We start from the raw sequence: 20741 nt of genomic DNA, 5'->3' as shown, positions 1-20741 counted from the left end.
AAGTACACATAAGGCACACATACTTACCCGCATGAAAGTAAAAGGCCTACTCATGGGACTAAATGAGAATAAAAGTACGCTCATGAAAGTATGAGTAGGCTCAATGTGCGAGTCACATGAGAGTATAGGTTGGCCTTACATGTTGAGGCACACGAAAGTACAAGTGGGGTTAATGGTGAGCCTAAATGAGAGTACAAGTGAAGCCTGCATTTGAGCTCTCAACAAAGTAAGCCAAACTATCAGGACCATATGAAAGTACATGTGACCTACTTGTGAGGGACACATGAAAACACAAGCAAGCAAGGTTTTAAATTTTGGTTTCGTGGATAATTTTGGTCCTCACCGAAACCGGAATTTCAGCTGAAATTCGGTACAAGGGCTCGAAATGTCGGTTTTTGGGGCTGAAATTTCGGCCAAAATTACCGATCAGTAATTTCAGCTGAAATTCTGTAAAGAATTAAATAATTAATATTTTATCCAAAATATCGCCGAAATTACCGAAATTTGGTAAATTTTCCACAATTTCGATTTCAGAAAGATTCGGTTTCGGTCCTGTCGGATTTCGGCTGAAATTTAAAACCTTGCTAGTAAGGCCTACACATGAGCTCACATAAAAGTACAAGTTAAGCCTAGTTACAAGTCCACATAAGAGTAAAAGTGAGGCTTACCTGTGGAGGCTACATGAATATAAGTGTAGAGCCTACATTGGGCCTTATGCAATTAAAAGTGCATCTCAAATATCTGCTATATTTCTGGGAAACGTTATTCGCACAACCTTATTTTGATATTGGCACAAACCCAGCTTTCTTTTCTTCTTCAATTGGCTCATGAGAGCTTTTTGGGAAATGTAGTAACCTTTTTGCAGCTCTTTAAACACTAAAGACAAGATGGGTTAGCGAAAATATCGAAATACGGCTGTGCTGATATCATTTCCCTATTTTTTTAATCTCTTTGTGCATATTAAAAATTTTAACCCATAGTATCAATATAAATGGTGATATATGAAGCCATGCTCTCTTTACTCTCCCTTTCAATCTCTCTCGGTTTGCTCTATGACGATCAGAGACAACTCAAAGAATTGCCAAAGACTCCCCACACGAATGATACATCTCTCCTCAACCCCGACAACTGACTATAAATATGTACTTCCCTCACCCTTGTTTTGAAATTACACTTCCATGAAATGAAAAATACGATGCACATGTGTTGCTGTAAAGTTTTTGCCATAAGAAGATAAAAACTGTACATATATTTTTACTCTTGAAGGTCATGAATTTGAATGGGGCATAGCCAAAAATATTGGACCCAGAATCTGAATGATTCAAAGTCCGCCAAACTATAAAGAGCAGATAAAAATTCAACATTGTAAGCATCTTGTTATAAATGCAATACAAAAAAATTAATAATACATCTATTATTAATTTCACAAGTCATGTCCTACCTGAATCTGATGAATATCTCAAATGTTGAAGATGTATTGATTCATACAATTGGGGGATCTGTCAATCGCCCTTGTGGGATATCTGCGAAAAAACCTTCTTGAAGTCTTACAATATCAGGTATTCAAGGCAGCCACCTTTTGTGACACGCCATCAACCGACTCATCTGAATGTTCGGCAATCGGTTCTTCCTGCGAAGTATAACAATATCAAGCAATCCGCCCCTGATCCAAAATACTCACGTTTCAATATATATTTTTTCCATATAATAATTTCAGCAGAACAAAGCACACCTTTGCTCAAGAAATTCTAATTTTCTAGAGGACTGCCATTAGATAAATTCATTCAATACATTCCACATGGGATTCCTTAACTTTCATGCCATACGTAAAGATTGTAATTTTTTTTTGAATGGTAATGTAAAGATTGTAATTTCGACTAAAAATGTTCATGATTTTGATGTGCATGGTTGTAATATTCAGACGTCATGTAGAGATTAACGAATCGCTATATGTGTGCACATTCGAGGAATTTTCAGCTATGCTAACACGGTTAACTGCTATGTTTTTTTTTTTTTTTTTTGAAAAAGACGGTTAGCCGCTATGTAATCCACCAGTGATCATTTATTATCAATTTCTAAGAACACATGACATTATCAATTTCTAAGAACACATGACATGCGTTATCAACAATATGACATGAGTAAGGGCCTGTTTGCTTTAGATTACGACACCGATTGTGGAGTCCCCAACCAAATACTGGGCTCAAATTTAGTGCACTCTTAGGTCCAATAATCAGTTGGGGACTCCACAATCGGTTGTCATAATCTAAAACAAACAGGGCCTAAACACGTAAGTTAAAGAAGGGCTTATGCAGTTCACTTACTTCTGAAACCCTTCTTGATTTCACAACCACGCACTTGGAAGCACTAATGCTTGCACTCTTCAATAGGCTTCGGGCAATGTAATTTGGTTTATTTGGACCTTTTTCGGTAGCTGATGGATCCGATCCCACACCTTGCTGCGATCTCGGAGGGCTTTGAAGGGTTGTGCGAACATATGCAGAAGTTCGCTTTTCAAAACTATTCTCTTGATCAGCACCATCATCCTTAGATGTGCAGACCCGTTCTCTGTGTAAAAAATATAATCGAAAACACAATGCAATCTCAAACTTAATGGAACTCCCAACAACATTAATTTTGTCAGTAATTTTCTGTTCACATTTACCTGGGCAAAGAGGCATGTTTCCGCTGCAGTGGGCTTTTTTCGCCTTTACCGTAGTGCTCTTCAAGATGAGCAAATTGCCGTTTGAATCGATCAACGCCACTGTTGATAGAAAGACAACAACTCAACTTGCTAGATATTAGCTGATTCTAGCACGGAAATGCAGTGACAATCCATGTATTTCAATGTCTGAATGATCACTCAAGGGGTTAGTCAAAACAAAATATGAGCATCCTGTCTAGGTAGGGCCCTTGAAAGGTTGGTCTACTAAAAATTTGTCCATATGTTTTTGGAAGTGCTTAAGTTTTAAGTTTAATATGGTTCATCATAATCATCACTTATGGATTGACAAGGTCTTTTGCCAAGGAGATTTGAAATTGAAAATCCAATTCAAAAGGGTGGATCTGCTAGAATGGAACATGTTAACCACTGAATTCCAGAAAATACAAAAACCAAAACTTGGTGAAACAAAAATTTTCAAACCTTAGACACCAAGCCTTAGCCTATGAGCCTTTAAGGTACAAGACAATTTAAAAGTTCATTCAGTAATACGCGGTTAAAAATTCTAACACAATGTATTGTTACACATTTCAAAATATTGTGATGATAAATCGTAAATCAGTAAGAAATCTCCAATTTGTTGAAGGAGCCAAAATATTAAAAGAAATAACCTAACCTCGGCTAATCAAATGTGCTAATGGGCTCGAGCTTAAACAAGGATGCAACTCAATTATTTCCCCAGAACAGTATCAGTAAACTGTAAATCCCATGTTTTTTTTTCATCAGAAAATAGACAAAATCTAACCTTGGGTACATGAAGCCAGCCTGATCTGCACCGCGTAGATACTCCTGCAGCATTTGAGGATGATACTCCAAAATCTGTTTACTTTTAAAAGAAAATACATTACAAATGAAAATAAGATTTACAGGATCTGCCATTACAACAAGTGTAAAGCTGTGTGATCATGCCTCTTGCTTTTAAAAGAAAATCCATTATAAATAAAAAGTAGATTTACTCAAACTACCATTATAACAAGTATAAAGGTGTGTGGTCATACCTCCCGATAAATTAACTCTCTTACATCATCTTTTGTCAGTTTCCCCCTTTCAAACTCAAACTCCAGTTTTGAAATAGGATGTGTTGATGGTTCACGACTAACATTCGCCAACCCACTAAAGTATGGATCGGCTAGTGCCTGCATAAAATTCGCCAACCCACTAAGCAACACAAATATTAGAAAATAGAACTGACTAGTACCAACACATGTCTGGTTTCTCAATCACATAAAATTCAATTTGTAGTGCCAACCATGGATTTAAATTTCAGTTTTGGTTTCGGTCCCTACAGAAACCCTTTTTTTTTTTTTGCAAATTTTGTCATTTCGGCCAAAATAATTACAAATTCGGTCAAAATTACCTAATTTCGGCCGAACCGAAATCCGAAATTTAAATGATTTCTGACCCAACCGAAATCCAAAATTTCGGACTTCGGCCTAAATTTAAAACATTGTTGCCAACTATATCAGTTAGTAAATCTTTACCTCTTCAGCAGATGGGCGATCTTTAGGGTCAAATGCAAGCAGTCGTTCAAGCAAGCGAAGAGCCAAGGGATCTACATAAGGGAATTTCTGTGAGAACGGAACCGGTGGTTTTTTCCTCATACTACTTAAATATCTTTTAGCCTTCTCATTCTGAATCTGCAGATGTTAAGAAAGATTAACACTGATGAGAAGACAAGAACAAAGAAAAGTTTGGAATAAATACAGCAATGTTGAAATTCTATATCTGAGGCAAAGCAAAACCTTTTCTTATGAATCATAAGAGTAGCTAACTATCCCGTTTCAAAAAAAAAAACAGATAAGCAAAATATATGAACTCTTTCAGGACAGGACCAATATGATAACACTAAAATGCATGCCAATTAACTGGAATACAAGAGCTACCACTATAAATTCCTGAAAAAAAATTGTAGCAGATGTTTGCTGCGGCAACGGAAATTCAAGAAAAGGAAGAACAAACCCTAGCAATGGATTCAGGTGAAGGAGTCCCAATCAAATCAGTCATGAGATCCAACTGATGAACCACATTTTTCCCAGGGAACAATGGTTTTCCTGTAAGCATTTCTGCAAATATGCATCCTATGCTCCAAATATCAATTGCAGGGGTATACTGCAAAACATGAAATGTCTTAGGATCTCCATGACAGGGAGCAAGTGCAATAATTCTATTCAATTATAATAAACACAACTCAAACTTGTGAAGCAAAGAAATCATAAACTGAACTCCATGATGTGTATGCCTATCAGATACATGCTAGAAGTGAAAGAAACGGAGGTTCCATTACATTGTTGCAGAATTCAAGTTGCAACTTGCAACATATTCTCCACAAAATGCACACAATAAAACAATATACATTCTTAAAGACCTACCAAAAAAGATATAAACAAAATCATGGCATACATAAGGAAGGTTCCTAACATATAAGTTTCCTTTTTCTTTAAACTTTTATGACATTTCTTAGAAAGAAGCATATCAAGAACTGTAATTATCTTGAATTAAAAACAAAGAAAAACAAGAGGTACTTTAACTAATTAGGGTGCTGTGGAGAATTTGGCTTAGGATAAATCTTCCAGATGAACTCACATGGATACGCAGAAGCCGAGCAGATTTTCTTTTTGGATTTATCTGACTTAATATACTTGTTTTACTTGTTTTCCACAGATATGCAAGAAGTACAAGAACTAAGGATCCTTAATAAAACCTCATCACAGTTTTCAGAGAAAATTATACAAAAGAAAGACAAGACCATGCAGGCAACAATTATTGTCACTGAACTAAAATAGCAGAAATCGATGCACAGGAAAAAAAAAAAAAACAGCAGGGCATCAATTGCTGATTTACTATCACGGCTTAAAATGGCATTAGTGAGCTTTGCAATTCAGATTTTGAATTACCGAGCAACATGTACAACAAAATAAAATAATCAAATCTCCATTAAAAATGTTTTTTTGAATGATTTCAAAAAAAAAAGAGTTACAAATCATGTAAGCACATATATGATCTGAGATGTCAAAAGCACGTTATATTGCAAATCTCTAGATAGTACAAAGGGCACTAAAAGAAAAAAGTTACTGGTTAACATGAACAAAACTTCACCATTCAAAAAAAAAAACACATGAACTAAACTTATTCTTATTACTCACAGAACACTAAGGGCATCAATTCAAGTTAAATATGGCAAAAAAATAGGTAAACAGAAAATTGAAGTAGAAACAAAGAAAACAAAATGCCCAGATATATCACAGAAATATAAATTTGATATCATAATATAAGAATGAGCTTACTTTGGAGAAAAAAGAGCCACAAAGTTCAGGAGCACGATACCACCTGGTAGCCACATAATCCTTCAAAGGAAAAAGAAGAAGAAAATAACTAAACTGGCTGAAGAGATTCAAATGAATGTAATTTGGAGAATGCTATAAATTACATTTTATAATCAAATAAATTAAATACTTACAATACCAAAAGCAGATATCATTAGAATCCAGAAAAGGTTTGAATTTATAGAGAATACAGCTTCAAGAAACTAAATGAAGAAGATACATACAGTCCAAAAAATAGCTGATGGGGCATCATTGAACGATGCACGTGCAAGCCCAAAATCACAGATCTTCAATTTGCAGTCTGCGTTAGCAAGGATATTTTTAGGTTTCAAATCCCGATGGAACACATTTGCTGCACACAATCAACAAAATTCCATCAATATCACTGGGAATACAAAAGCAAAACAAAAAGGCTAATGGTATCAAAAGAAAACATAACCTGTATGGATATATTTTAGAGCTCTAAGAAGCTGGTACAAGAAAAACTGATAATGTTCAGGAGTAAGATCGTCATTTGCCTTAATTACTTGGTAAAGGTCAGATTCCATCAACTCAAAAACGACATAAATATCTTTGAATTCTCTTCGAGATGGAGGGAGCATTATATGCTTTATTTCTACAATATCTGGATGGCGGAGCAGCCGAAGGAGCTTGATTTCTCTGAGAATGCGGGTGGCATCGGAAACATGCTCAAAAACATCATTGATCTTTTTAATAGCCACCTTCTCCCCAGTGTGGGCGTCAACTGCAGACCCAACTATGCCATAGCTTCCTTTGCCAATGACCTCTTGTATTTGGTACATACTTGCCTCCCCATACTCTGTGAAGAATTCTGAATCAGTAGCACCCTGGGTAAAAATAAAGCAATTTTAGTAACCCTAAATAATATATTAGTTGCTGACTTGACACAAGAAAATAGCAAAAAATAATTTTATGTTACCAACACAAGAATAAGCAATTTATTCAACCATCATAACAATGAGAGAAAGTAAAAGATATATTCTTAAGACTGGTTGGATTAATTTCAGCAAAGAGTTTTATTGTTCCATTATTCATCCATACTTCTTGGCTTCTTGCGAGACCACAACTTCTCAGAAAGAACACTACCGGAATTTTCAAGTAATGTTTGAGATGGCCAAAATATGTGAAAAGAAAGCATTGATCTATGTAATGGTGAGTGTACTTCATAATTCAGTATACATGAAGGCATAAAATATCATACATGAATTAGGATGTAATTGATATTACGATAATATCATGATAAAATATCATACATGAAATGGGAGAGGAAACATCATATGGGTGATGTTTCACTCGAGTGAAAACTCTACCTCCTTTCAAATTCATTACATCAAATGACCTATGGCATGGTTGGAAGGAAATATATAACTGTCAAGAGAGGAAACCCAAAGTCTTGCCGAAATGGGGCCCCCAACCTGTGGGATTCCTAAAGCTTAACTTTGACAGCTCTAGCCTTGGTAACCCGGCCCATCCGGGATAGGTGGGATATTGCAGAATGACAAGGGAGAGATTATTTGGGATTTTTCAGGCCCAATTGGTGTCGCTGATTCTTCGGAGGCGGAAGGGGACCGCTTGAGATCATCCGCCATAGTCTTTCTTCGCATATTTGACCATCTCGGTCTTGCTTTTTTAATAAAATTGGCTACGATTCAAAAAAATATATATAGGATAATCAGTTTGGTTGGAGACATTTACTTTCCCCAATCATAATCTTATGTGCTTATGATAATGGCCTTTTTTCAAATGCAAAGCAAAAAAATTTATTTTTATTTTTTCATCAGAACGTTGTGTAATTCCCTAACCTACGCACAAGAAAATGAGAACGTGGTTTTCTCCTTCATAGGGTAGCCTCATCCTCGAGCAGAGCAGAGCCATTGACATGCCAAGGAATCCTTCCAACAACAGCCATGAAAACCCCAGAAAGAAGGATCACTCGGGTCCTTGCTCCACCTCTCGACTCTGAAGATTTCTTCCAACTCAATTTGCTTATGATAATGGCCTTTTTTCAAATGCAGAGCCAAAGTTTGACTGATCAAATCAGCAAACCAGGGTCAATGGCAGTTCAAACTATAAATCAAGATCAAGTAGCCACAATGTCTCATAGGAGATTTTTGGTGGTGATTACAGAAGAAAAAAAGGAGATTGGCTGAGACTACACAACTTCATGCAAGCCACAACATAGCGTGAAAGGAACCCAGGTGGTTATGTGCATCATAGAGCTTCCGTCACAGAGATGTAACCATCAAAGCAAGAAGATAAAATGGGGTTAGGAATGTGACCTTCTTGTGGAAATCAGCCATTTGGATTCTCTTGGGGACTCTGATGAGATTCAAAACAGAGATGTACAAGTCGTCAATGATATGGTTGGTTGTGTTTTTGGGGGCTTATAAATGTATTGGGATTGTAGGGTTTATTATTAGAAGAGCGACGAAGGCCATCCACGAATGGTCCTCCCTCCCCCCATACGAAGTTAGATCGAAATGCCACAGCCAAACATTGCCCGCTTCCCTCCCTACTTTTCCTCTCTCTCTCTCTCTCGCCAATTCCAACTCAAACCCATGCATCAGGTGGGGCCTACCATTTTGCCTCATGTTTTGAATTTTGATGGGATACGTCTCATGATCTCCACGTAGGGCCTACAATTTTACACCTCATGTTTTGTGTCCTGATGGGATCGAACCATTTTTTCACGCACATGCATAGCATGGGCAGAGGGAGGTTAGTTTATATAGGGATGATATTCCCACTCTCCGCACCCATGATTAAAATTTATCATTGACTGTAACGGGTATTATGATCTTTTAACAGGCAATTTTTTGTCTTTTTACATATGAGAGACAGAAATTATATGGCGCCGGCAATGAAGTCCTATGTGGGTGGTACACCAAAAGTACCCCCTTTGGTTTGATCGAACAGCATCCTCTTAAAAAGTGGGCTGCTATTGGATCAAATATCAAAGGTGGTACCACTCGCACGATACCGAAAGTATCACCGGGTTTTTTTTTTTCTTAGGATTTATGTGGGTAAAGGTAGGAGACAAAAGAGGGGACAAGCATTAATTAGAGAAAGATATTATGATTAGTGTAGAGAGAGGGTAGAGAGAGAGACCACCATTTTCAAGACAAGATTTTGCTGATGTCACCAAGAAAAAGCTGATGTCACCACTAAATATTATCCCACATAAATCCTATGGAAAAAAACACCCAGCAACCAAATGGAGCAAGCGACATTTGGTCTTTTTACGTCAAAAAAAATCCACCATGAGTATTTTGGTTAGGATAACTCTATTTGCAAATTATCAAGAGGAAAATGATTGTGAGCTTGAAGCTCATATAGCTTATATGAGCTTGAAGGCCCAGACACATGTGGGCCCATATTGTTAGTATGATCCAAAGCATTCATTTGAAAGGCACTTACATAGATAGGGTGTGTACAAAAAATCAGCTCCACAGGATCATTCTAACCCATCCAAAAGTGGAGGGCAAATAGACAGACACCATTTGCCACAAATCTACTCATTTTTGCCCCCCGCTTTTGGAGGGGTTGGGATGATCCAATGGAGCTGATTTTTGGTACACACCCTATCTATGATGGGGCCTTGCAAATGAATGGTTTGGATCACCACAAAAAATGTGGGACCCATGTGTTTGAGCCCTCAAGCTCATATAAGCTATATGAGCTTCAAACTCACAATCATTTTCCTCAATTATCAGAGTAGAAGAGTTTTGTGCAACTTGCAAAATCCACACACATAGTTAAAATGCCTAACCAACTCCCTAAATTTGTTTTTCTATGCAATGCTTTTTTTCTTCTTTATATATTGGATTTTGAATTTTTCTTATTTTTTAAAATTTTGATATATTTAAACTTAATCGTTTGGTGTGCCCCATCATGAGAACGGCATCCTCCCAAAACAAACTTTCTAGGCCCATGTTGATAGTAAGCCACCAGCTTAAGCCTATTTCAAATCAATGGGCCTATCAAGGCCCAGATCAAATGATTCTCATCTAAAGCCCAACCGTGAACCATATTGGCCCAGGTGTTGGCACAAATGATAGCCCAACATGATTGGGCTCTCTCGTAATTCTTTCCTTAACCAGGGGTATTTGTATCGAGGTTTCGAAACAAAGGTCATCTCTCTCCCACTGAAGCAAACTAACAGAACCTAAAATGTGGCGGCAAAACGCTTTCCCGGTAAGAACCTTCGAAACCCTAAAATTTCAGATTCTTTTTGGAGCTCTAATGTTCTTTTGCTCTCCTTTCAGGAAAATCAGGACTTTCATGAAAGCATTTCAGGTATTTCACCCTCCTATTTCGGCTCTCTGAGATCCTCTGTTTTGGTAGCGTCATTTCCTTTATTTCCGATTTTTTTTTCATAGGATTGATCTGAAATATCGTCAAATACTCCTTGTTTTTCCGAAATTTTGTTTTTTCCTTAATCTCACTAGTGGATTGGATCGAATAACGGTAAAATTTGTCTTCAAATCATGTTCATCAGAGGAAGGGGAAGATTATTAATCTGAAATCGATTATTGAATGTTGATTTGTGTTTTGGTTTTTCTTTTGTTAGATACGGAAGAATTCGACGAGATTACATATGATAACAGTTGCTTGGAGGGATTTAGAACCCTATGTCAAAGGGTAAAGAAGGTAATTTTGTTTTTTTGTTTTTTGCCGTATCTTCATAGTGGTTGTTTTTCCTATGAAAATCCATTGTTTGGGTGCTTAGGATCAATGATTGATTCTTCCTTTTAAGTTCTCTTAACAATTGTGATAAGCTGTGAAGCATAATCTGTTATATCATGATCTGGATTTATTGGAACATCTTGTTTCTGTACTGTGAAGGATTTTTGTCTTATGCTATTATCATCATGGAAAAAAAAAGTCCCCCTTTCATGATGAGTTTCAAACTATAAACTATCATAATTAAATATTCAAATTGGTTGGGAATCTTTTATGTGATTTTTGTCTTATCCTAGAAACTGGTTATATTGATGCTACTTTTGTAGGAAGAGCTATCCATTGCATCACAAGTTGAGATACTCGAAGGTAAAAATTTTATTAGTTTTTATTTATTTTGTAATATATTTTTATGTTTATGGTCTCTTGTGACAAATAAGATTGAAGATAATGTGGACACTGTTATTAAGTTTTCAATAATCTGTTATTGTGCTCTTTTTTATTATAGAAATTCTGAAAATGGATTTAATCATGTCTTCAGAAAGTTTGTACCTATCATATTGTCAACCACATAGATCATTAACGTCTTAGGTTTTTCTGTTTTTCTTAAACGTACTTTCCTTTTTTTATTTGACAGATCTTTTAAATGTAATTCCTGATATTATTGGCCACATTGATTATACATCATACTGAACTTTTTCATTTTTAGTTTTCAATTTAATCTCTCTGAAGTTTTGAACAATAGGAAATTTTGCAGCTGTAAGTATTAAGTAAATTGAAATAGGTAGTTATTCACGAAATGTTTCTTTTTCAACACATACATTAAGGACCACAAATAAAGAACACAATAAGCATTTTTGTGATCGCAGGCCATTGCAAGTTGCAGGTGACTTAGAATGTTTGAACTTTAAAGAATGAAAAATTATTATGTAAATATATTCTATGGAGACCTATGAATATAATTAATGGATAAACTATGAACAGGAAAAAAAGGCCCTTTGTGGGTATCAAAAATTCTGAAAATCGATGGATAAGTTACTGAATGTTGATGGATTAGTCATATCAATACACCTGAAATGTGTAAGATGTACTATTTTCTTCTTAAATTTAAATCTTATGAAATTGTTACCGGTATTCCCGTAAACATTCTCACATTCATATTGGTAGGACATTTGGCATATTGACCTCACAATTTCTGGTTAACTAAGGTTGGGGTTGATATTTCATTTTCCAACCCAGTTTGGCTTAGGTATAATATCGTGAGAGAACTCAAACTTCTTGTTCTAGTATTATTCTTTCGTGTTGTACTGCGCATGATGGTGTCCTATTTCCATCTTTCCTAACACCATATCCTCTCTTATTTTTCCTATGATTTGTGGATACGAATTCGTATGTCGAGTGTCAACACAACAACCCCTAAAAATCTAAAATGGGGACACGTTCACACACGTACACACATATAAAATTGTTGATTACTATTATGATTTGCAACAATATAAATACTGTATTCATTTAACAAACTAATAAATCTTAGGATTTAGCAATTATAATCTAAAACAAACTTGAGATAATCAAATAACAACATATTCATCGATCTAATCTATTCTCTTCGGTCTCCAATATGCAATGAGAAAGAGCTACTGGTAGGATACAATGAATATAATATTGGAAGAAGAGTCTGTTTAGGGTTTTAAGTTTAGAAGAGGGAAGATAACAACAAATATTAGTGGAGGAAGAGCTAAAAGAAGAGTTTATAATAAAATAAGATTTACTAATAAAAGAGGAGTTGAACAAAACTTTAATAATAAATAGAATGTCATCGATACGGTACAAAAATGTGTCGATACAACCACATTAAGTCTGGCACTTCTAGCAATACATTTACAAGTGTTGAAAGTAGTGTCTACACGGCATGCCACGTGTGTCAAGAATAAATTCAAATTGTTAGCTAAATCATAGCCTTTTTCTTTGCACAACTGGAAATCACAAAGTTTACTCCCTAGAATAACTGTCTTGTTGAGCATATCTAGGGAATACTTTCTTTGATACAAACAATGCCAATGTTGGATCGTGAGACTTCAATTCATTGGAAATACTTGAAATTACAAGATCCTTGAGTTCTAAGATTTTTTTGTATGATTTTTGTGATCAACAGGTTAGAAATTGTCACTTGCACTGATGAAAATATCATCCACTTACACAAGGCTAGACCTGTACCTTGTAGATATTTCTGATGAAGAGGGCACTTGTCGCCCCACCAGTTTTGCAGCTTTTATTTGGAAACCAAGTCTTCTATGTCTGTTTCAGTACCATGCCTGGTTTTATGAACTTATCAAGCATAGAAGGTAGTTTCCATATACACTTCTTGAAGATTTTCACATGCTAGTGCATCTCTAACGTCCATCTGACATGGCAATGATCCCTTTACTACAATGAGTACACCACATTGGCGTCATTTATGCAACTGGCACAAATGTTTCATTCTAACCAGTTATGTACTTGTTGCAAACAAATGGCAGGAGCATGAAATTCACAATTAGTAGTAGGGGTTTTCAGTTAATTTATTTCAATATTTCCAGCTATGTCGAATTATGACTGATCATCTTTTCGGCGTTTCAGGAGGAGGGCAACTTCCTAGTACTGGTGCCTATGACTTGGATCTTGGAAACTGCCAGACATCAGCATTATTTGAGGCATGGATATGAATTTTCTATTAATTTTTAATGTGCAACCATTTAGTAATGTCTCAATTGGTAGACTGGTAGTGAAATGATCAAATCTTTTTTCCCAGAAGCTGCAGAGTTCCTCAACTGAGGATGAGGTTGAAATGCGTGAGTTCCAAAATGAGGGCGAATTCATCCAATCGCATTCAAGAAAAGTATTTTTAAATGGTTCTGATGAAGAAACACTTAGTGAAACAAAGGTAATTGTGAGAATAGGCCATTATTTTTCTTTTTCTTTTCTTTTTTTAAAAAAAATCTACGGGAATGAGCCATTTCATCTTCTTTTTTATAAATTTATTACTGACGTTTTTAGTTGGCATACTTTCCTTCTAGATTCACCATCAAAACGTACACTAGGACTTTGTATTTGTTGGCACTCCATCCAAGCATTGTCAGTCACAACCATATCTTTTTCAGTGGAATTTATATTCCTGCCTCTACCATTTGCATATAGATTTTCTTTCTCAACTAACCTATCTGAACAGCCATGTTTACAATGTTTTGAAAATCAAAATCGAATCGTTAATCGTAACACGGGTCAAATTGTATGGGATCGTAAATCGTAAGATTTATTCAGAAAAATATAAAAATAAAAATAAATATATATATATATATATATATATATATATATAATAAAAAATTATTAACAAATTAAAGAATAAAAAATAGCCAATTATTCATTTTTCATCCAAATTCATTAATTCAAATAGAAACTACCATTATTAGCCATTCAATATCGTAATACGAATTGTTTGCTAACAAACTTGACCATACTAATCATCTATTTCTCATCCAAACCCATGCATATTGGATCATAATCTGAAAAATAAAAAAAGACACAAGATCATATCAATTCTCAAAGACTCAAACATCAAGTTACAAATATCAATTATAAAAGACTAGAGTCGTCGGTGTTGTCATAATTATAGTCGTCTCCCACCTTGATGTAAGTAATGCCCTCAAGCACATGTATTGTGCTTGACTGGTTCGATTTGCTCAAATTCCTGGTCCTTCTCTGTCTTCTTCCAAAACTTAATTTGGATAAATTGCATGAATCGTATGAATCGTACGATTTATGATCGAATCGTAAGATTCATACAAATTAAGATTCAATCATGGGATTCAAATTGTTATGCATAAGATTTGATTTGAATCGTAAATCGTAAGATTTTCAAAACAATGCATGTTTATACATGTGACATCAGCTTAGCCTAGCATCACTCACATGCATTAGAGATCAGCTCAAAAAGGTGATCACTTAAAACCCTTGAATATCTAAAATAAAAGAATAAAAAATAGTTTTAAAACAAGTAGATATCAAGTATGAATTTTGTAAGTGTTTACTTTTCCTTCACTTCCTGGAACTTGAACCAGAAACCATAAACATGGAAAACAACTTTGATTAATTCTATGCATTTGAGCCAGTGACATGCTTACCCCAGACTCTTGGTAACTCTAATCCTTGTCTTTGAGGAAGTGAAGCAATCTATGTCCTTAATTGTTTGTAGGAAAAGGAGAACAATGAACTCTTGAATTTTCCCTTGATCCTTGTCTTTGAGGAAGTGAAGCAATCTATGTCCTTAATTGTTTGTAGGAAAAGGAGAACAATGAACTCTTGAATTTTCCCTTGATTCCTGGGGCAATCAACTTTCAAAAAGATTCCCTTCGCAGTTTTGACAGTGAGAACCAAAATGGAGATAACACATGGTCTGCAGTTCTTAAAGAAGCCGAGGACTTAGTTTATGTACGTGAGAACGCGGGTTGTTCTTCATCACATGCTGCCAATTCTGCAACAAGGAAATATCAAAAAGGTAACATTTAGCTTGTTATGGATGTTCTGAGTCTTTTTCTTCTCTCTTGGCATAGCTATCTCTGCTTGTTACATAGGCCTTCTTTAAGTTGCCCTAGATGATGGAGATAAGTGAGAGTCACTCTCATGGGTAGTTTCTCTATGTGAAACGTGTTTCTGTTTCTGTGGTTTTTATTCTTGTAATATATCCTTTTTCGTGATATCCAATTAGAGACACATCTTTCCATTTTTCTATGTTTCTTTTTCTTCCATATAAAATAGGCGTAAAATGCGAGATGGTAAATTCCGAGAGAGAGAGACAAAAATCAGCTTCCTCGGTTGTACTTTCATGATTAATTTCTCTTTGTGATGGCTAGAGTGGATTTTCTGGAAGCTGAGATACTGTCTCAAATTTGGATGCCAATGCCACTATCTTCATTTCTTTAGGAAATATGGATTTAAAATATATGCCACTCCTGCAAAATAGAGCACACCATAATATTCTGTATTACATGACTTACCTTGCTTTTATTGATTTAATAATTATTTGTCTTAGGTAGTGGTGGCAAGGAGAAGCTCAAGTTTTCTATTCGTTTCCAATCATGCAAAGGAGATGGTTCCCGACCTTCTGTGATGAAGGATGGATATGAAAAATCATCCATTATTACTCAAGTGCCTGCAGGATTAGAAGCTCTTGAGCACAAAAGTACTGAAAATTCAATGGCTGAGCTTCTGGAGATCTTTCAAGGAGAAAATGAAAAAGTATGCAAGGCTCCTCTAGTGCATGGTGAATTAGAAGTTATTGAGCATATAACTGCAGTGCATTCAATGTCTGAGCTTCTGGAGGGATTTCAGGAAAAGAATGGTGCATTGCAGGAGACTTATAACATGGTTTGAATTCTTCATCTATGTTTGGCCATATAAAAGTTTCTTCTGTGCATCTTTTGATGCAGATTGTAGGCCCAATAAGAGGCATATTTGCCCATTAGGACTTTTAGGGATTTATTTCCATGTTATTTAGTTTTTTAGGAATTTTATTTCCATAGTATTTAGTTTTTTAGGTTGTAGAAATAAATCCCTAAAAGTCCTAATGGGCAGATGTGCCTCTTATTGGGCCTACAATCCGCATCAGCTTTTAGATCCGCAATTGACTGAGTAGCTGGTGCAGAATAGCAACACAAAGGAAAGCAGGCTTCAACATGCTGCAAAGAGAACTTTATCTGCCTTGGGTGATAGAACGCTTGACAATGAAGATCCGCTTGAGCCCTTGGATTGTGGAATGTCGAGTGAGGATGAGGTATTACTTCATAAGATTTAGTCCGATAATTTTTGCCACAATCATTTTTTTTTTTTGAATGACACTGTTTACCACAATCATCTGCTAATAAAATCTGTGAAATTTCTAATTCAGGGCAATGATCAAAATCAATTAAGCTTTGCAACTCCTAAAACAAATGGGCAGACCATGGCTGATAGGTTCCAGGAAGTTTTCAGTGCAGCAGCAGTGTATGATGAGGGGGCTCTCTTTCCAATTAGTAAACATATAGGGTGAGCACATGATCGACTGTATTTATGTTTGTACATATTTCTTTGAAAAGGCAAACTGTTTCTGAGAAGCAAGAGCAGTGGTGACAATGTCCTAAGTCAAATATGCTAGTATCCATAGTTGTTAAACTCTTACGACTTGTACGTGTCAACTCCTGAGTCGAGTTGAGTTGCTGGGCTTTCGAGGCTAGTCGCATGGGTGACTCGCCTTTGTTAAAGAACTCTTCCGGGTCGTCTGGTGACTTGAATGAGTCGCTGGGAGTCGACTCGAAAAAATAAGAATCTTACGACTCGAGTTGAGTCGCTGGGCCTGGGCTTTCTTGTTTTGATAGTTAAAAACTTGGAAGTTGTAACTTAGAATTTAATTATTTTTGTACATGCAAGTTACAAGCATATAGTTATTTATATTGTGGCTTAGTGCTTTATCTATGTGCTATTGGGTTATATTTTTTACATGCTTCATGTTTTGATATATAATTATATTTTTCAACTAAATTTTTATTCTTGTAAAAAATTCTTACGAGTCACGACTCATGAGTCGAGTCGAGTCACGGGTTGACAACTATGCTTGTATCAATTTTTGCAGAATCGGATATTATGGGAGGTTGCAGCAAATCATGCAGAATGAAAAGGATATGCATATGGAGTTCTTAAAACAGTTACAGACAGGAGTGAGCCCACATGGTAAGATAGTTACCACATGTTTGTGTCCTCACTATTAAATTTAAATGCATAGAAACAAGTGTACTGTAAAGTGCATGTCCATTCACAGGCATGTGGCTATATCCTAGAGCCTGTTGTAGATATTATAACATGTGCATTTGCCTTGTTTTGCAGATGAAGCTAGATGCATTGATGTGCAGATACTGTCAAGATACTTGGATGCAAAGTTGACTGTTTGTCATTGCTCAATTGGTGAAAATAGTAAGGTGCCATATTGTGCATATAAGAAATAGTTTTGGGCTTGTTAAAAGTATAAAAGATTAAATAATACCTCCCCAAAGGAATCTTCTTTGCAATAGCTGTATGCTGTTAATCACACTCATTGGGCATTTGAATACCGATAGTTGATATATTGGCAAATTTGCAAGCCCTGCCTTAGTCAGTGTTATTCTTCCTCCCAAAGGAGACCAGATTTTGCTTCCAAGTATCCACCCTCATTTCCACCCTCTCTACAACCTGGTTCCATTCTTCTTTGCAATTGCTCTATCATGCAAGATATTCCATTATATATAATCAAGAATATTTATATGCAAATTTAGCTCAGAATGCATTGATTATGCTGAATTCTTCTGAGCATTTACTCAGCAGAACGCATATTTTTTTTTTGAAAGATGACTTTATTAATTACCAAAAAGCAGGTTGGGGAAAGTAGTCCCCGACACCCACAGATACAACATGCTGTAGGTTACAGGCATTCTACATGGACAATATCCTCCCTATCGGGGGCCATAAAAATTGACATAGAGTCCAATAACACCCCCGCCTTTCGCTAGTTGATCCGCTATTTCATTCGCCGATCTTCTCCTATTCATTTTCAGCAGAATACATATTGTGTACACCCAAAAGATTTTTTCTTGGATCTTGTTTGAATAAGTTTTCCCTTTATCTGGGGTTCAGTAACAATAAGGTTCACAAAGTTAGCTTGCTAGACTAAAACTTCTTGGCTGTCTCCTGTGTTCTGCATTCAGGTTCCGACGGCCTCTTTTACATCCGATCAATGAAAAAAGAAGATAAAAAACTCCATTTCATCTCTAAACTTTATTCCGTGTTTCTTTGGACAAGAAAATGAATATAAATATTTAGATTTTTACTAATTGGTTTGGTAGATCTGTCTAATGATGTGTCTTAATTTCTCCAGAATGCCATTTGGATAGTAAAAGGTTATATCATGCCTACCTTATTCTTGCAGAGCTCCCAGGGTGTGAAGAGCCCTCAGAAATTAGTACATGGTGGAGGAAGTAGGAATAGAACAATAATTTTCAGTCCAAGAATATGTGGCAATGTTGAGCTCGAGGTTGGAAACTTGATCCGTATTCACCCTCCATGGTACGAGAATATAAGAGACAATGATAAATTATTATTACTTTAATTATTATTTTGAATGTTAGAATGATAAATTATGGGGGCCACCACTGCCTGATTGTGCATCAACTTAAAACATTAATGGAACAAGAAATCAATAGCCTCATTGCTGTCTTTCCCATAATAGGGATCTTACTTTGCTTGGGATTTCATCTATGGAGGGCCAAACATTATTCTGTTCACAAAGGCCCATTTTATCAAAGAACTCAGCAACATTGTTTCCTTCTCTGTAAATGTCTGGCAACACCTCTTCCTGTGAAACCTTTTGTGATTCTAGATAATATTAGTTGATATGCTTGAGGCTACTGTCTCTTTGTTTTGTTTTAAGTGAATTTCAATGTGATTAGTTGAGTTTCTAAGAAATATTTAGGTATGGAGATTACCATCTCCAATCAATGAGGTTGAAGACAAGCCTAGTGGATTGAATGCTTCACCTAGTCATTTTTTTTCAGCAATCATTTAGGCATAAAGGGCTATCTAGGCATGATTTGTGTATTGGGCAACCCTTATTCTAAATTCTTTGCTTGCTTTGTTTCTTTTGTTCTTACTTGTGTGGGGTCTCTGCCCTATTTTCTATTTTCCTATTTTCTGCTCTCTTTGTTCTCCTTTTTCTTTGATGAAGCTGTTATTTATCCCCCCCCCCCCCCCCCAAAAAAAAAAAAGAAGTTTGGCCATGTTTTTTGTTTTGTTTGGAAGTTGTAGAAGAGAGAGATGGTAGTTAGAAATTAAAAAGAAGAGTTTCATACCTATTCAAGCACGCAATCCAGTTGGTCAATATTAGTTATGTTGCGAACCTGGAAAGACATTTTATCAATGTAAACTTAAGTTATCAGTTAAACTTTCTTATAAGTTTTGTCAGGATTTTATTTGTTCTGTTTGGAGAGAATGTAATTATGGTTTGATCTGCTGGACAGGAAAGAGGCAAAAGTCTTGGAAAATGAGAAGATTATTTTGTGTACATATTTCTCCCAGGTTTGACATGGGTATTCGATGATACCTAGAGAGGTATATGTTTCATTTTTTTGAGTTATTATTCATTCACTGTTCTCCTCGCAACAATTCCAAATCAATATTACCATCTTTAGTATTTGCTTCCCTTTCTCAATTCGATACTCATCCCCTAATTAAGTATTTAAACACACAGAAACACACATAATAACATGAGACACACACACACACACACGTGCGCGCGCTCACACAGATAGATAGATAGATCCATTCATATGCTTATGTATACAGGGCTATGTGTTTTCATACATTTTATATTTGATTTTCTTATTACCTTTTGTTCCTTCTTAGGTGCCCGGTGCTGGTAGATGTGTTGGCTTGTAATCTGGGTCTGCTTCGTTTGGCCAGTTGACCCTGCTATTGCAGTGTACTGTATACGATCTCCTTCATTGTTTGTTGTTGAACTTTTACCAATTTTTTGTTAAAGAAATACTGTTAAAAACAATTATTGATGTAAAATTGTACATATCTGCAACCTATTCATATTAAAGAGAATAGATTTTGTTGATGAAATGTTATGTTCTTATTTAGTGGCTATTAATTAACTTAGGATACTTGCTACTTCTTCAGTGGGTTGATAGCCAGATTCTACCCCTAGCTAAATCCATAATTCAGAATTCACTTTTCCAATTGCCACCAAAACAGTGTTTTACTAAGAAAAAAAACTAAAGTGATATCATTTCCCCTTTCCCAGGAATGTATTGCCATACACTGTTCATTCTACTTTCTCTGTCTGCCACTAATTTTCAAGTAAACATGATTTTTCCTTCCACTTTGTTTTTACTTGGAAAATGATATCATTCTACCTCTACTAAACATGCATCCAAATGGACCCTATGTGCATC

At 35.8% G+C, this 20741-nt stretch overlaps 2 protein-coding genes across 8 annotated transcripts; one reads left to right on the top strand and one right to left on the bottom strand.

Moving 5' to 3' along the window:
- Positions 1-1289: 1289 nt before the first annotated feature.
- Positions 1290-8564, bottom strand: LOC143853730 (mitogen-activated protein kinase 9-like). 3 transcript variants are annotated; one of them, XM_077363474.1, is made up of 11 exons: positions 7877-8564; positions 6485-6893; positions 6270-6397; positions 6007-6066; positions 4682-4831; positions 4204-4359; positions 3721-3858; positions 3468-3541; positions 2666-2764; positions 2325-2568; positions 1290-1630 (listed from the first exon to the last, which is right to left on the bottom strand). In XM_077363474.1, the coding sequence occupies exons 2-11, from the start codon at positions 6846-6848 to the stop codon at positions 1556-1558; spliced, it is 1488 nt and encodes a 495-aa protein (XP_077219589.1). In that variant the 5' UTR covers positions 6849-6893; positions 7877-8564; the 3' UTR covers positions 1290-1555. The 3 variants fall into 3 exon arrangements, with proteins under 3 accessions (XP_077219589.1, XP_077219588.1, XP_077219587.1); XM_077363473.1 differs by having other exon boundaries at positions 1290-1663; positions 8346-8564; XM_077363472.1 differs by having other exon boundaries at positions 8346-8564.
- Positions 8565-10189: 1625 nt separating this feature from the next.
- LOC143853729 (kinetochore protein) lies at positions 10190-20460 on the top strand. 5 transcript variants are annotated; one of them, XM_077363468.1, is made up of 15 exons: positions 10190-10260; positions 10332-10362; positions 10637-10716; positions 11076-11115; positions 13366-13439; positions 13538-13669; positions 15064-15280; positions 15815-16149; positions 16427-16555; positions 16670-16806; positions 17390-17487; positions 17641-17732; positions 18716-18852; positions 19803-19893; positions 20188-20460. In XM_077363468.1, exons 1-14 carry the CDS (start codon positions 10237-10239, stop codon positions 19864-19866), a joined length of 1590 nt encoding a protein of 529 aa, XP_077219583.1. In that variant the 5' UTR covers positions 10190-10236; the 3' UTR covers positions 19867-19893; positions 20188-20460. The 5 variants fall into 5 exon arrangements, 4 of the variants coding, with proteins under 4 accessions (XP_077219583.1, XP_077219586.1, XP_077219584.1 ...); XM_077363469.1 differs by lacking the exon at positions 11076-11115 and adding an exon at positions 12902-13091 and having other exon boundaries at positions 10234-10260; XR_013237287.1 differs by lacking the exon at positions 20188-20460 and having other exon boundaries at positions 17641-17727; positions 19803-19891.
- Positions 20461-20741: the final 281 nt, after the last annotated feature.

This window comes from Tasmannia lanceolata, unplaced genomic scaffold (genome assembly GCF_043159265.1).
Source record: "Tasmannia lanceolata isolate RefF3 unplaced genomic scaffold, GAP_Taslan_0.1 ptg000020l, whole genome shotgun sequence".
In the NCBI taxonomy this organism is placed as follows: domain Eukaryota; kingdom Viridiplantae; phylum Streptophyta; class Magnoliopsida; order Canellales; family Winteraceae; genus Tasmannia; species Tasmannia lanceolata.
Note: the sequence above shows the minus strand (reverse complement) of the source record. Positions and strands in the feature narration are given on the sequence as shown.

What these genes read in the sequence shown, in the direction of transcription:
- LOC143853730 (XM_077363472.1), bottom strand. Translation starts at nt 8,366, where the DNA reads ATGGCTGATTTCCACAAGAAG. An exon ending in ATCGCCCATCTGCTGAAGAG is followed by an intron (nt 3,859 to 4,203) that starts GTAAAGATTTAC and finishes AATTTTATGCAG; the next exon opens with GCACTAGCCGATCCATACTT. An exon ending in GAGAGTTAATTTATCGGGAG is followed by an intron (nt 3,542 to 3,720) that starts GTATGACCACAC and finishes AAAAGTAAACAG; the next exon opens with ATTTTGGAGTATCATCCTCA.
- LOC143853729 (XM_077363468.1), top strand. Translation starts at nt 10,237, where the DNA reads ATGTGGCGGCAAAACGCTTTCCCG. An exon ending in AAACACTTAGTGAAACAAAG is followed by an intron (nt 13,670 to 15,063) that starts GTAATTGTGAGA and finishes AATTGTTTGTAG; the next exon opens with GAAAAGGAGAACAATGAACT. An exon ending in GACAGGAGTGAGCCCACATG is followed by an intron (nt 17,488 to 17,640) that starts GTAAGATAGTTA and finishes CTTGTTTTGCAG; the next exon opens with ATGAAGCTAGATGCATTGAT.